The sequence below is a fragment of the Salmo salar genome, chromosome ssa12 (genome assembly GCF_905237065.1).
Source record: "Salmo salar chromosome ssa12, Ssal_v3.1, whole genome shotgun sequence".
Taxonomy (NCBI): Eukaryota; Metazoa; Chordata; class Actinopteri; order Salmoniformes; family Salmonidae; genus Salmo; species Salmo salar.
In genome coordinates, this window is record NC_059453.1 from 40080748 (window position 1) to 40097272 (window position 16525).

At 40.8% G+C, this 16525-nt stretch overlaps 2 protein-coding genes across 2 annotated transcripts; both read right to left on the reverse strand.

Moving 5' to 3' along the window:
- Positions 1–306: 306 nt before the first annotated feature.
- Positions 307–1302, reverse strand: LOC106565052 (odorant receptor 131-2-like). The gene has a single exon (XM_014131676.2). It carries the CDS (start codon positions 1300–1302, stop codon positions 307–309), a length of 996 nt encoding a protein of 331 aa, XP_013987151.1.
- Positions 1303–9970: 8668 nt separating this feature from the next.
- On the reverse strand, positions 9971–11399 carry LOC106565034 (matrilin-4). Its single transcript, XM_014131617.2, has 3 exons — positions 10906–11399; positions 10413–10565; positions 9971–10107 (listed from the first exon to the last, which is right to left on the reverse strand). Exons 1-3 carry the CDS (start codon positions 11366–11368, stop codon positions 9971–9973), a joined length of 753 nt encoding a protein of 250 aa, XP_013987092.2. The 5' UTR covers positions 11369–11399.
- Between the last annotated feature and the right edge of the window lie 5126 nt (positions 11400–16525).

The window sequence follows — 16525 nt, forward strand, 5'->3', positions numbered from 1 at the left end:
TACAATGAAGGGGATTTAACAAGTAACATCAATAAGGGATCATAGCTTTCACCTAGATTCACCTGGTCAGTCTCTCATGGAAAGAGCAGGTGTCCTTAATGTTTTTTTTACACTCAGTGGATAGATAGATATTGAATTACACTGTTTTTTCTTCTACATTTTCATTACAATTCAAGTTGCTGCCATAATTATTTGGTGAAGAACAATAAAACCCTTTCTCTATATATATCATGAGAAAAATAATTTAGTTACACACCTTTCAAAATAAACCACTGAAAATATAGAGTATATAAACATGGAGAAGAATTATCCTGCTATGTGATCTATAAAGACCTTTTCACTTGGCTGGTGGTGTTTGAAAGGGACACATTTTGAGGATAAATGCTTATTCACCCTACACATCAAGTACCTCTTCAGATACTTACAAAAGGTCTGATCTCTAAGCCCATAAACTATTGGACTAATAAATCTGGGCAAAATATGAACAATTACATAGCTAGTAAACCGGATCTCCAGCGCATGTGTGGAAAATATATATAGCAACAGGCTGTCAATCAAAGGGCCTATGTAGGTGAACATGCACATTAACAACTGTACAGCATGAAGCAAGATGGTGTTGCGAGCCTTCTTGGCATCCGCATTAGCCGCCTTGGCAGTGAACATGATCCTGAAATACGTATAGAAAAGAGTGAACCAAACAACAGTCAGATACACAGCGTGGGAAATGTTTTTCTTCTCTATCAGGTACGGGTTGCGGAAAAGTGAGTCTCGACTACAGAATATGTTGGAGTGGAAGAACTGAAGTGGTTCTGTGGCCAAGAGAATGAAAAGGTCAGGTAAAATTGGAATGGCGCCCATGATCCAAATGATTCCAATGAGAATGTAGGTCCTGCGCGCTGTACATATCTGAGAATGGCGCAGCGGTATACATACAGCTATATAGCGCTCTAAGGCCATGGTAGCCAGGTTCACAGGAGTATTCAAAGTGGTAAAAATGGCGATCATCAAAAGAAAGCAGCAAAAAGACACATTGATTGTGAACAGGATGTAGCTTATGACATGCAGGAAGACAGCAATGGTCAATTGGATCATGTCATTGATCACCAGGTGAATGAAGAGGATGTAGCGAGGGTTGACATTGAAGGTCTCGTATTTGAAGAAGGTGTGGACAAATGTGCCATTGATGTAGTTAATGGAGATGCACAGCGCCACCACAATAATGTTCTTTGTCAACGCCGTGACAAACGTGTCTCTGACCTTGAGAGAGATGTGTGTGACGTTGCCATCGACTGAGAAATTCATCGCTCAATAGTTGCAACCTGTAATGCAGTAGATTAGCAATATTTGGGCTGAAATATAAGGTAAATCAGATAGAGCTTTGTCATTTACATCCTCAAAGTTCAGATATTTACCTCATCACCCATGAGTTCATCATACTACTGCTATTTCTAAATCTTGCTATAATAATGACTTGGTTAGGTACAGTAATGTACCATCTACTCACCTTTCTATATGTCCTCTAATCTGAAGATCAACCTGACATAATATGTGAGTCTTCATCTCTGGCATGAGTTTATATAGTATAATTTGAGTCCTGGGACTAGCTTCTGACAAGGAGGGTCATTCCCTTAACACGGGCCATATTGCTCACACATGCAGCTTTGCCACATGAGGGTGTTGAAGAAAAAAAAACATGTTCACATGATATTTTTTAAGTGATGTTTGACTCATAATCTAATATAACACCTTTTTCCCAGTTACTTTGGCTGTCATCGATTGCCCAAGACAGATTCTTTGATATTTTCTAGCTAAATACATTCCTTTAATTGTTTTTTTTTCTGCTGCTTGGGAGTTCATAAATGGGTATGGTGTGATTTAATATTTGTCATTCTCACATTCAATTTCACATCAGCATCCCCTTGAAAATAATCGTATCCCCAATGAGCACATTAGAATAGATCATTCACAGCTTGTGCATAATCAAGGGAAGGCTACAAAGCCCACGCCCAAACAAATGTTAATATATTCATGCTTATTGACATAGCCTAAACAAATACACTGTACATATTCAATCTCCACAGTTGGATCTGTGGAGAGCCTATGCCTCTCTCACTCAGATTTCTGGCTCACAGCCTATGAGTACATTAGATGTACATTATGTATTTACTGACCTCTGAAGAAGTCGAAGTGGGTTTAAGTTGACTGCAAATGCCACTTTAACACTATGGTTTAAACAGGTGTTATCCCTGTTATCACCAAAGTTCATCAAAATCACAATTTACATATGTTGAACATTTTGTTAAATTTATTTGACCAGTTTCTTGTGGTTCCTGAATGGGGAAACATCACTATTAATGTGTTAGTTGCTAAAGGGTGGTGACTCAAATATGAACTGCTGTAATAAAATCACCAAAGTTGTATATCATCAGTGCTTTAGACTCCAAATAACACTGTGCAAGTCTGTTTACTAACTTAAAGGCATTTTGATACTGTAGACCATACACTGTTTTTAAAAAGGTTACACAATATTCAGCTATGTACAACAGCTATTGTTTTGTTGAACTGTCTTTCCATACATTGCTGGCATTGTTTACCGAGTGCTTAATTGCAACATGCATGTTTGGTATACCAAAATTTGGTATATATTCTGTCCACTCATCTATGATTTATCACTTGATTTCTTTTTCATCCAAAATTAACAAACTCAACCATGATGCACTTAACACCCTGTGAATATACAAGGCCACACACGGTTTAGCATTGAAGGTGTAGTGGGCCCCACTTCAGGACCCACAGGAGGGTCATAGGTAGGCTGTTATGTGCCTGGGCTTGTGCCATCATGGCCATTGAGGCCAAAATAAATGATTTGATTGGCTGAACATTGTGCTCTTCAGCTCAAATTTCTGTAATCAAACCCAGTAAACCAACACATAAAGCATGGTATGAAGGGCAGCTGAATCAATACAGGTGTCTCAGGAAGTGGTTTTACTTTTAGACAGCTATATGGTGTGTGCCAACACTTCCTTGTCTGAGCTCCTCTGCTTCTTCCGTTCACTTGGCAATGTTACACCAGACTGAAAACTTTAGAGGCTGATTGTTGTTGAAAAGCAGTTGCATATGTTTTTCCACAGATCCTTGTGAGAGTCGAAGGCCAGACTACCTATTGGGACAATTAACATGTCTTTACCAAGGCTTGGGGGACCATCTGGCATTTCACATTCTCCAGTCTTGGCTGGGAGTCGGCAAACATGGCAATGGAAAGGGGAGCTCCGTCCCATTAGCCTTAATTAGATGCTACTGACAAAGGTCATCCAGGGCGGGACACTTGTGGAAAGACAACATAGCATCCCAGGGACTTATTAGAACGTCTATGGAGATAAGAACTGAAGTTCATCACCATAAAGTATGTCTCTGTTTGCAAACAATAATGAAGCACGATCCCATTACACATTACTTGTCAATTTAGTCCCCCAGGGGTACACAACACTTCTCAGCCCAATTAAAGGGTGACTGCTCTCTGGTTGCAATGATTCTATGAGTCGGTTCAGAGTTATGAAGAAACAACACAGAGAACAGTTCAGTCTTTATTACCATCTGTGCCAGATTAGAGAGTCTTCAACCATTACAAAAAAGGTTATTAGAAAAAATACAAAAAGTACAGGTAACCAAATATAGGAGTATAAATCTTTCCATCGCATGGTCGTTTAATACAAGACTAAATAAAGAACAACAAGAAACTAAAAGGCCCTCTTGTTCATTTACATAGCTCAGTGACATTCTCTCGGTCTCAAGAAAATGCAGTAAAATCCTTCAAAGATAGGGCAAATCAGTTCAACTGTAAAAGCTCACTCCATTTAAAATAAATTATAAACAGGGTGGTTCGAGCCCTGAATGCTGATTGGCTGACAGCTGTGGTATATCACACCATTTACGACGGGTATGACAAAACATTTCGTTTTACTGCTCTAATTACATTGGCAACCAGTTCATAATAGCAATAAGGCACCTCGTGGGTTTGTGATATATGGCCAATATACCACAGCTAAGGGCTGTGTCCAGGCCCCCGCGTTGTGTCATGCGTAAGAACATATACCACACCTCCTCGGGCCTTATTGCTTAAGTAAACCACAGCAATAGTTGGGCATAAACTTCCCTTCCTTTGTGGTGGTATTTTGATTTCACATAATATACCAGTAAATTCATGACCTCATTCAACTTCATACATAGTTACAAAGTAAGACAATTAATGTGATCTTAATTACTCATTTAGGATGTCTTTTTGGAGCTCAAATTAATACAGAACTTTCTCACCCTCTTGACAGTAATGTTTTGCTTTGATCTAGGTAATTTTGTGACGCTTGGTTTCACTTTTGTGAATCCAGGTACCCTAATTTTGTATTCTTTTTACGACTCTCCTATAATTTATTCTTCAAAAAATATTGGATTATATTACTTTCTATGAGAAAATGCGTCCGAATTTGAAGTGGTAATAATAATAATACTTATTAATAATTTTTTCCCCCAGTTATCTACTGCTGGTATCAAACTTGCTATAAACACATAACATTAACAAACCATATTAAGGATGTCTTTATGTCTGAAACGGAGCACAAATAAAAACCGTCTGGTGTGAGAATGGAAAAATACTGTGTATTTAACACGCACTATGCAGAAATCGCCCCGGCATTTCCTGGTTGATAAAATTCTAATACTTTGCCTAATTTAAGTTCATTGTGACATTATAGTGTAGAGAATCTTTGTACCATGTAAACAATTGTGAAATAAATGTTCCATAACCAATAATATTTTATTTTCAGCTGTTTGAAGATGTACAAAAATGAAAGTAAAAAGACACACAAACAAAACTTTAAAACTGGAAGCATAGAACCAATCTACCAGCTTCTTAGACTTTCGATGACAGATCTATAACTCATATTTCTATGTGAATTTGGTTGGGTCGCCCAAAAAGTTACATATTGGAGCTTTAAGTTATAAACAATGGATATACTTTCTAGTTGCCTGTGATTATGTCTACATTAAGTATGGATGTGCTTGAAGTCCATTGCATGTCCACATTCATGCGCTGAAATGAGATATTCAACATAAAATATTGTTTTGGGTCATTTACATCATGGAAATTCGACATTGATAGGACTTGTGTTTTTACTGTTACATTCTTGACAGGAAAATTATTCTATGCTCAACGCATCTCCTTATTCTTGCTGGGTTACTTGAATGACATCCCTCATTTTCGTGACAGCAGCTGGTTCTCCATGCCCTCCAATCGTGCAGTCATACCTGTCAGTAGAAATGGGTTAAGGAAATAAACACATCATTCAATTTTAATGTCAAATGGCCTGTATGAAAAAAGTTGGGCTGAGTTTAATGATATTGTGGTCAGTAGTAGTAGAATGGGATGGCATTATTGGATTGATGTTGGGCTGAATCCTAACTTGAAACGTGTGAACAAAATTTGGACTTTGGTATAAATTATGCATTGATGTCAATGGAAGATCTCTGCAACAACTTGAGTTACACACACACACACACACACACACACACACACACACACACACACACACACACACACACACACACACAGGCATTAGGATTTGGGCCTACAGTATATCACTTAAATGCATATTTATAAAGTATCTATGGTAATGATAAAAATATATATATATATACAGTACCAGTCAAAAGTTTGCACACCTACTCATTCAAGGGTTTTTCCTGATATTTACTATTTCCTACATTGTAGAATAATAGTGAAGACATAAAAAATATGAAATAACACATATGGAATCATGTAAATCAAATCAAAATCAAATCAAATCAAATTTATTTATATAGCCCTTCGTACATCAGCTGATATCTCAAAGTGCTGTACAGAAACCCAGCCTAAAACCCCAAACAGCAAGCAAAGCATGTGAAAGAAGCACGGTGGCTAGGAAAAACTCCCTAGGAAAAACTCCCTAGAAAGGCCAAAAACCTAGGAAGAAACCTAGAGAGGAACCAGGCTATGAGGGGTGGCCAGTCCTCTTCTGGCTGTGCAGGGTGGATATTATAACAGAACATGGTCAAGATGTTAAAATGTTCATAAATGACCAGCATGGTCAAATAATAATAATCATAGTAGTTGTCGAGGGTGCAACAAGCACGTCCGGTGAACAGGTCAGGGTTCCATAGCCGCAGGCAGAACAGTTGAAACTGGAGCAGCAGCACGGCCAGGTGGACTGGGGACAGCAAGGAGTCATCATACCAGGTAGTCCTGAGGCATGGTCCTAGGGCTCAGGTCCTCCGAGAGAAAGACAGAAAGAGAGAAAGAGAGAATTAGAGAGAGCATATTTAAATTCACACAGGACACCGGATAAGACAAGAGAAATACTCCAGATGTAACAGACTGACCCTAGCCCCCCGACACATAAACTACTGCAGCATAAATACTGGAGGCTGAGACAGGAGGGATCAGAAGACACTGTGGCCCCATCCGATGATACCCCGGACAGGGCCAAACAGGCAGGATATAACCCCACCCACTTTGCCAAAGCACAGCCCCCACACCACTAGAGGGATGTCTCCAACCACCAACTTACCGTCCTAAGACAAGGCCGAGTATAGCCCACAACGATCTCCGCCATGGCACAACCCAAGGGGGGGCGCCAACCCAGACAGGAAGACCACGTCAGTGACTCAACCCACTCAAGTGACGCACCCCTCCCATGGACGGCATGGAAGAACACCAGTAAGCCAGTGACTCAGCCCCTGTAAAAGGGTTAGAGGCAGAGAATCCCAGTGGAAAGAGGGGAACCGGCAAGGCAGAGACAGCAAGGGCGGTTCGTTGCTCCAGCCTTTCCGTTCACCTTCACACTCCTGGGCCAGACTATACTTAATCATAGGACCTACTGAAGAGATAAGTCTTCAGTAAAGACTTAAAGGTTGAGACTGAGTCTGCGTCTCTCACATTGGTAGGCAGACCATTCCATAAAAATGGAGCTCTATAGGAGAAAGCCCTACCTCCAGCCGTTTGCTTAGAAATTCTAGGGACAATTAGGAGGCCTGCGTCTTGTGACCGTAGCGTACGTGTAGGTATGTACGGCAGGACCAAATCGGAAAGATAGGTAGGAGCAAGCCCATGTAATGCTTTGTAGGTTAGCAGTAAAACCTTGAAATCAGCCCTTGCCTTAACAGGAAGCCAGTGTAGGGAGGCTAGCACTGGAGTAATATGATCAAATTTTTGGGTTCTAGTCAGGATTCTAGCAGCCGTATTTAGCACTAACTGAAGTTAGTTTAGTGCTTTATCCGGGTAGCCGGAAAGTAGAGCATTGCAGTAGTCCAGCCTAGAAGTAACAAAAGCATGGATTAATTTTTCTGCGTCATTTTTGGACAGAAAGTTTCTGATTTTTGCAATGTTACGTAGATGGAAAAAAGCTGTCCTTGAAACAGTCTTGATATGTTCTTCAAAAGAGAGATCAGGGTCCAGAGTAACGCCGAGGTCCTTCACAGTTTTATTTGAGACGACTGTACAACCATCCAGATTAATTGTCAGATTCAACAGACAATCTCTTTGTTTCTTGGGACCTAGAACAAGCATCTCTGTTTTGTCCGAGTTTAAAAGTAGAAAGTTTGCAGCCATCCACTTCTTTATGTCTGAAACACAGGCTTCTAGCGAGGGCAATTTTGGGGCTTCACCATGTTTCATTGAAATGTACAGCTGTGTGTCGTCCGCATAGCAGTGAAATTTAACATTATGTTTTCGAATGACATCCCCAAGAGGTAAAATATATAGTGAAAACAATAGTGGTCCTAAAACGGAACCTTGAGGAACACCGAAATTTACAATTGATTTGTCAGAGGACAAACCATTCACAGAGACAAACTGATATCTTTCCGACAGATAAGATCTAAACCAGGACAGAACTTGTCCATGTAGACCAATTTGGGTTTCCAATCTCTCCAAAAGAATGTGGTGATTGATGGTATCAAAAGCGGCACTAAGATCTAGGAGCACGAGGACAGATGCAGAGCCTCGGTCTGACGTCATTAAAAGGTCATTTACCACCTTCACAAGTGCAGTCTCAGTGCTATGATGGGGTCTAAAACCAGACTGAAGCGTTTCGTATACATTGTTTGTCTTCAGGAAGGCAGTGAGTTGCTGTGCAACAGCTTTTTCAAAAAAATTTGAGAGGAATGGAAGATTCGATATAGGCCGATAGTTTTTTATAATTTCTGGATCAAGATTCGGCTTTTTCAAGAGAGGCTTTATTACTGCCACTTTTAGTGAGCTTGGTACACATCCGGTGGATAGAGAGCCGTTTATTATGTTCAACATAGGAGGGCCAAGCACAGGAAGCAGCTCTTTCAGTAGTTTAGTTGGAATAGGGTCCAGTATGCAGCTTGAGGGTTTGGAGGCCATGATTATTTTCATCATTGTGTCAAGAGATATAGTACTAAAACACTTTAGTATCTCCCTTGATCCTAGGTCCTGGCAGAGTTGTGTAGACTCAGGACAATGGAGCTTTGGAGGAATACCCAGATTTAAAGAGGAGTCTGTAGTAACCAAAAAAGTGTTCAACAAATCGAAATATATTTTATATTTGAGATTCTTCAAAGCTGCCTTGATGACAGCTTAGCACACTCTTGGGAACTGGGAACTTGGAAAAATACGAGAACTTGGGAAAAATACAAGGTCAAATCATGATGTCAGTGATCTTCAGGTCGGAAAGTCGGGGCTCTAGAAACAGGCCCGAGTTCCCGAGTTGGAATTCCGAGTTAAATGACCGTTCAAAACGATTTTTCCCAGTCGGAGCTCGTTTTTTTTCCAGAGTTCCCAATTGTTTTGAACGCAGCAATAATCCCAACCCATACTGATTGTCATAGCTATCCACCATGCATGAATCTGCAGTTAGCTAAAGTTAACCAACAAGGTTCAATGTTAGCTAGCTCGCTAACATTAGGCTATAACTAGCAAGGCAAATTTCTTTCTGAGATACTAATATTACTACACAGATCAAACACGTAACATTAGCTAGCTAGCTAACAGTACGCTTTAATTTGCAATGAAAACAACTTTCTGACAAAATTATAAACGTATAATATCTGAATGTTGCTAGCTAGATTCTCTTACCCGTATGCATGGATGAATGCTTATCCCTCTCTGTCACAGATGCCATGGTTGCCCTTAGTTTGAAGATGGAATCCAGAGACTGGTGTTTTATAAAACAGCCTTCTGTGTTCTCTTTTTGACTCTTTTTGCAATCAAATGCCAGATTTTTTTTCCATCTCCTTAGCTATCATACTCTGCTTCCAGCGGGTATTCCACTGATTTCAAAACTCGGTCAACTTCTTCCGTGACAACAACACTGTTGATCTCCATTTCAGAAGACTCTACAATGTCTGGTTCATTGAAAATGTTTTTACGTATATCAGGGATTTTCTCATGTTCTGATTCATTTTCAGTCAGAGAGAGTCAGCATGGCACGATTGTCCTCCAGAAAGTGGAGGGCATTAGCAACACTTATGTACTTTTTCACGATATCTTTCACAAAAAGCTGCAGTAGAAAGGATTACCTACACATACTGAGCAGCACATGCTACATGGCAGCACATGCTACATGACAGACCAATCCGAACTCATCTCTCGGCATGTCCAGCCCATCCATTATCTCAGCCAATTATGGCTAGCTGGAAGATTCCCCTTTTTCTGGGGCTAAACCAACTAGGCTAGTAATTTAACAATTTTATTCGTATTTACAGATGGCATACAAGTTTGTTATTAAGGCACATGAAAGTTCACATTTTCCGGAAGGCATTTCTGCCAAAAACCCATTTTGATCAAAAATAAATGTTTAAGTTCAAATACCTCTCCTGTGAAGTAGTGGCGTGCGACACGCATATTTTCCTGAAATGAGTCGCATATACAGTAATTGGTCATGCTACAGCAGGGAAAGACAAGCTACAAAGTGCACCTTTAATGAACAAGTGCAGTATATAGAAGGATATATTTTGTTTTCAGCTGCTCCAGAGTGGATATTGTTGCTTGCTGGAACTCAACCAGACTCTCACAGGCACATGGGTCTTTCACCTCAATCTCTCCCTGGCTCTCCTCTGAAACACACACACACGCGATTTGTTTTACTATCTTTGTGGGGTCCACAACACACACAGAAACAAGAAACAAGAAACAAGACACAAGACACAAGACACACACACACACACACACACACACACACACACACACACACACACACACACACACACACACACACACACACACACACACACACACACACACACACACACACACACACACACACACACACACACACACAAACATTGCCTGACTGTAGATAGTGTTCTAAAATAACATGTTCTGATGTGTTGTGATTTGCTTTGATCATAGAATACAGTACCTGCACAGACATTGAGCTTGAGGTTCTCGGCTATCTGGTTGATGAAAGTGAAGTCAGTGGTATAGAAGAAGTGCTTGTCTAGTGTCTCTGAGGCAATCTCACGCAGCTCATCCTCCACGGCCTTCCCAACACCAACAGCATACATGGTGATACCTGACAAGGAGGACAACACAGTATGTCACAAAAATGTTGGATGAAGTCCTAAACTGTATTTAATTGCAAGAACTGTTTTGTTGAAACAGCCAGTCACACACCAAAGTAGCAAATGGCAGCTGATTTGGGCACATTTGTTGTCTGTAAGTAGTACGTATTACGCTTTAAAGAAAAAGTTATTAAACTGTTTTCATGTATGAACCAATTGATTCCATATTTCCTAGTCATGTTATATGAGCTCTTATCAAAGCAAGATATTCTCATTTTAATGCAATCTTTGTCATTCCCTTGGCTTTATGTAAACATTACTGCAGGCGCTTTATAAGTTTATGTCACCGACCTGCTTCTTTGGCCTTCTTGGCCCACTCAGTGATGTCGTCCTGAGAGCGGCCGTCAGTGAAGACCAGGCCCACGCGAGGGATGTTCTTGCGGGCACTCTCGTCCTCCGAGAAGCTGTTCTCCACCATGTGCTTGAGGGCCAGGCCCATCATGGTGCCCTTCTCCATGTACTCCACGTTCAATACCGCCTTCTTGATGTCATCTGCCTTCTCGTACATTTTGAGGGCGAACTCTGTACGCACGTGGCTGGAATACTGTACTAGGCCCACTCGAGTCCCATGGGCGGACACATCCAGGGAGTCCACCACCTGGTTGACAAACTGCTTGACCAGCTCAAAGTTCTGGGGACGCACACTCTTGGAGCCATCGATGAGGAGGACCAGGTCGATATTGGCCGAACTGCAGGCTGGGTGGAACATGGGGGTAATCAGGGCCCTTTTGATACAGTAACATGCCCCTTTCATTTACCATGCATGGATTGTAGGTCTTTCATAAAACACTGTGGGATGTGCAGTTATTATGCATTTTACCAGATCGGCATTGTAAAAGAGAATTTCTTCTCAATGACTTACCTGGCTAAATATTTAAAAAATTTCTAGAGCTGGATTTATTTGTAGGTTATGTCATTTCAGTAGCAAGGCTCAAGCCACGCCCACCTGAGAATACAGCTCAGTTCAGCTTTCATTTGGTTTTGTTTGAGAAGTGGATTATCACCGATTGAACTGACAATATTCATACGATTACTTGTGCAAACCACATTTTATCTTGGGCTTTACTATCGTGGAGAAGTGTGTAACTATGTCTCAAAAGGATGGGGGTATTGTCAGAAATCGTAGACATAGGGGTTCTATTTTTACAAAGCTAGCGCAATGATAAATATTAGCGCTGCCGGTATAGCTATAGGTTCCGGGGGTGTATCAAAAATATTTTAGCTATTTTCACAGGGAATTGAGTGCAATAGCTGGCGGTGGCGCGAAAGGGTTGGGTTTAACTCATTATAGGTGTGAAGAGGGCTTAGAAACTCACAGGCCAATCAATGCTGTTCACTGCTTAATACGACATGCCGTTGTCTCAAGTTCTGTAGGTTACTGACGGTCTTTGTGATGTCTTAATTCGGCTGGGGGCACGGAATAGTCTCTTCCTAGTCCATTGCGGATTGATACAGTTTAATAAATAGCAGCCCACCCTGCATTACACTGCTGGCTTGCCTCTGAAGCTAAGCAGGGTGGATCTGGGTCAGTCCCTGGATGGGAGACCAGATGCTGCTGGATCTGGTGTTGGAGGGCTAGTACGGGGCACTCTTCCCTCCAGTCTAAGGAAATCCCAATTCCCAAGGGCAGTGAAGGGGACGTTGCCCTGCGTAGGGTACAGTCTTTCAGATGTGACATTAAACAGGTGTCCTGACTCTTTGTGGTCATTTAAAAATCCCATGGCACGTATTGTAAGATTAGTGGTGTTAACCCTGGTGTAATGGCTAAATTCCAAACCTGGCTCCATTCCATCATGGCCACCTAATCATCCCCCTCATTACTAATTGGCATATATCACTTCTAAACTGATGTGTGATGAGTGTTCTGGCACAAAAATGGTTGCTGTGCATCACCCAGGTGGGTGCTTCACATTGGTGGTGGGTTTCCCTCTACTATGTAAAGTGCTTTGAGTACCTCAGTTGGTAGAAAATAGCTATATTAATTATTACAATAACCAGTAATAGCAACAGTGAAAAACATGGTTTTATATGACTGAATAATTTGAATATGTTTGGCGTGTATTTGGTAACTGGACAAGAGCCGCTCTTCGGAAATGGTCATGGATACAAGCTGAATGGAGTAGTCTATGCACTGCAGGTATGCCTATGTGAATTGTGAATAATGCAAAAGCCTCACGAGTAAACCATTTTAGAAACCTTTTATGGATAGGCTACTTGGCTAATGCATGTCCAGGATAAAAAAAAGACACCAGACGCATTGCTATTGAACCAGCTTTTGTTATAGTAGGGTAGCATATACGGGCTTGCTTTTTAATCAAACAAAACGTAAAACAAGCAATTGTTAGACATGTACACATATACAGGTTGAAAATAGTATTTGGCACAGATAAACACCTAAATTGGAACGCAGTGGCTGTACAGTAACATGCTATACATAACGTCAGACCTTAGGCTATGCGCTTCTGTTAAAGGAATTTAATATCTTGATGATAATAATCAATAATCAATTCGCCTTGACTAATGCCCAAGGTTTGTAAGACAATGGGTCATAATAATTAGGCAAGGACTCAGCTTTCTGCAAAAGGTTTCTGTAGCTTTATTCAGAGAACGTTCTGAGGTCAGGATAACAAAACAGTCATTATATAGTTCTTGCTTACTTACGCACATGCATTTACACACAATCCGTTGGTGACCTGCAACCCCCATAAACTTCTCACACTGTTTATCACTATCCAGCGCTCAGCCTGTTCTTTTCCCTCAAGGTTAAGAACTCTTTGAAGCTTTTACTCCCTTGACCATCTGTCCCTCTATCTCTCTATACTAATTGCATACACACATTTCTTTCCCTCTCCAGTGGTTCCTGGACTTTCCGGAACTAATCAGACTAATAGATCCCTATATTGATTATTACATTGATTATTCATTAAACCTGCTGTATGACTTAATAATTCATCATGGTTTATTGATTCATTTACATTTATTAGATAATTCTCTTATCAATTCCACCCTTAAATGATTCAATAATTCACCATGATGATCAGATGCTATATGAGAACCCTATTAATCACACGCTATATGTAAATACAATAATCATACGCTATATGGAAATACGTAATTGTGAAATCACACGCTATATTGAATTTAATTGTGATACAAGGATTAAACAAGACTAATACATAATTATTCCTCCTATACCCATCAATGACAGTCCTAGGCCTCTTTCCAATTATGATACTTTGATTCAGGATTTTCATCATAATTTTCATTAAAGGAACAGTCTATCAAAACGTTGAAAATTCAATCAAAACGTTGAAAATTGTTTCATCAAACATTGGCTCCTCGTTATCAAAAGAGACGGAGCCATCTTCCTGGCCTGGAGGCCCGCATTCGCCATCCCACTCATCGGAGCTCGGAATCGGTCCATATCTCACCAACTGCTGCGTCATCGATCTCTCGAGAGTCCTGGTGATTAAACCTCTCACACATGGGACGAGACAACATCCACACAACACAAACACACTCATACAGGTGAAAGCAGCCCATAATACAGTTCTTACAACACTTTTCCATTTCCCAAACATGGGATGTGTTCTCAGGAATGTACGTGCAGCGCTGAACCCAATCATTCTACCTACACTGCCCTCTTCTGCCAATAACATCTCGAGAGTCAGTCTATTTTACCAGGTCATGAGGGGGGTGGTGGATAATTGGTCAGAGAACCTCTTTACTGCATACCCGTTTTCATTCATGACTCTCTGTTGATTATAAAAAAATGTCATTAATCCAATCCACATTTCTATTTATTGTCAACCACCAAAACAATGTAGTGTTAAAGCCTTCACATATTCGATTCATAGCTTTGTATTCATCTGGAACTTCCCTGAGGATGCCAATAGCATCCCTCTAGACAAAGCTACTCCCATCCTGGTCAAAACTCCTCCTGCCCCTACTTTAGCCTCCTATAACTAGCCTCTGATGACTAACTCGAACTGGTTGGACCAATAACCCCAGGGCGCAAGTTCCTAACCACCCTTTGTGGTAATTTCTGTCGTATGCATCCTTTACTGGTACTAGCCCACCCTTCATCAGTTATAGGTGCTGTGAGGTTAAGAATGTTCTATTCATCTCTCAAACCTAAGTCAGTCACATTAACGATTACCTTTCAGCCATTAAAATCATCTTAGTTCTCGGTGCCATTCTTGTATCTATAACACTGGTGCTCATCAGGAATTTAGGTGAACCGAGGTGGGTTGGCTGAGTACTTTAATCTGGCCAACCCCAATTCCTGTACAGTTTTCTGCTTCCCCAGGAAATTGTTTAATGTTTACCTTAAATCCTACATCTTGATCTTCTTTGACTCCTTATTCTGTAAGTCACTCATCAGTGTATTATATAGTTTATCTTCTACTTCTTCTCAATGACAACGGTATCGTATGATTAGTGCCAGAAGGTGGTGGATCTGAATGTATCAGTCAGATTAGACTATGATGCAGCTCAGAGTCTCTACTCTTCCCAAAAACCGCCAACCCTCTCCTGCCCTTAGTCTCTCTGCTAGGTACCACCCCATACTCACACCTCTAGGAGCACACACAGTGATGAACGGTCGGGATAGGAAATCTTCGTTAAGGAGGTAACCCCCGGACCCTGTTGCTATCGGTTCTTCTCCTAACTCTGTGTGTGATCAGCAGTGTTCATATGTGTACATACCTTCTTGCAGTGGTTAACGTGGACCCAAGTGACTCTCTCAGCTTTTCTAATGGCAAAGGCAGTGGTTTAGCTGAACCTGGTATGGGCCTTCACAACGGGACTGCTACCAGTCTTTTCTCCTCAGGGACTGGATCCACACCCAGTCTCCTGGTTGGATTGAGTGAATCACCTTCTCCTGTAATTCACCTGTTGGACACAAAATCTTGGACATACGGGTTTGGTTAACAAACAGTCTTCTCATGTGCTCTGCTAGTATTTCTTCAACTTCCATGTCTACCTGTTCTGGTATCTCTAACTCTGGCATTCTATAGGCTCTACCTGATTAGCTAAACTGTCATCCATCATTTAAAAAGATGGCTCCTAGTCAACCAACTCTAGGGATAATATCTTGACTTAATATTTTAGCTACCATAATCATGTCCACCAAGTAAGTTGGGAACGCTTCAACCCATTTGCTATACTTATCTATTCTTGTTAAACACCCCTTCTTCCCCTCATTTCGGAATATTTCAATAAGTCCAATTCCAAATGTTGGAATGGATCTTCTTACAATTTTTTTTTTGTTTAAGGAATTATCCTCTAGGCCATCACTCTTTCCTAACTACTCTACTATACTTCCCTCCCCTTCATACATTGCTTAGCCTATGTATCAATATTGCTGCGTATCCATACAGTGTCTTTGGTAGGATAAGTAAATTATCCTTATGTCAGACCTTTTCTTGTAGGATGCCCCATTTCATTTTCCACATGTCCAATTCTCCCTGGGGCCTTCATCCTTGGCTATCATTTAACAATCCTCTGTCAAGTTTCTTATCGTCTTTAAGATTTATCTATGCTGCTTTGTATGGTTTTAAATGTCTATGTGCTTGTCTGTGTAAATAGTAACTTTTCTCTCCTTTCTTATTTCACCGGTTCTAGTCAATGCTACTATTTCGGCCTACTGTGCAGAATAGTGTCTGGGCAATGGTTCAGTGTCTAACACCTGAAACCAACTAAGCTTTCATATCTCCTCCTAGCGAATTTACCAAACATAAACTTAAAATCCAAACTAAAATACATGCCTGCCAATGGAGCCGATAGTCTCTCCATGAATTAATATCCTAAAGCTAAGTGAACCAAATTATCTTCCTATCTACTCCTGCTGGCCCCCCTTCTTTCTTCCTGCTACTCCCCAACCCTCAAGGTTTCAGCAGTGCAGGGGAGG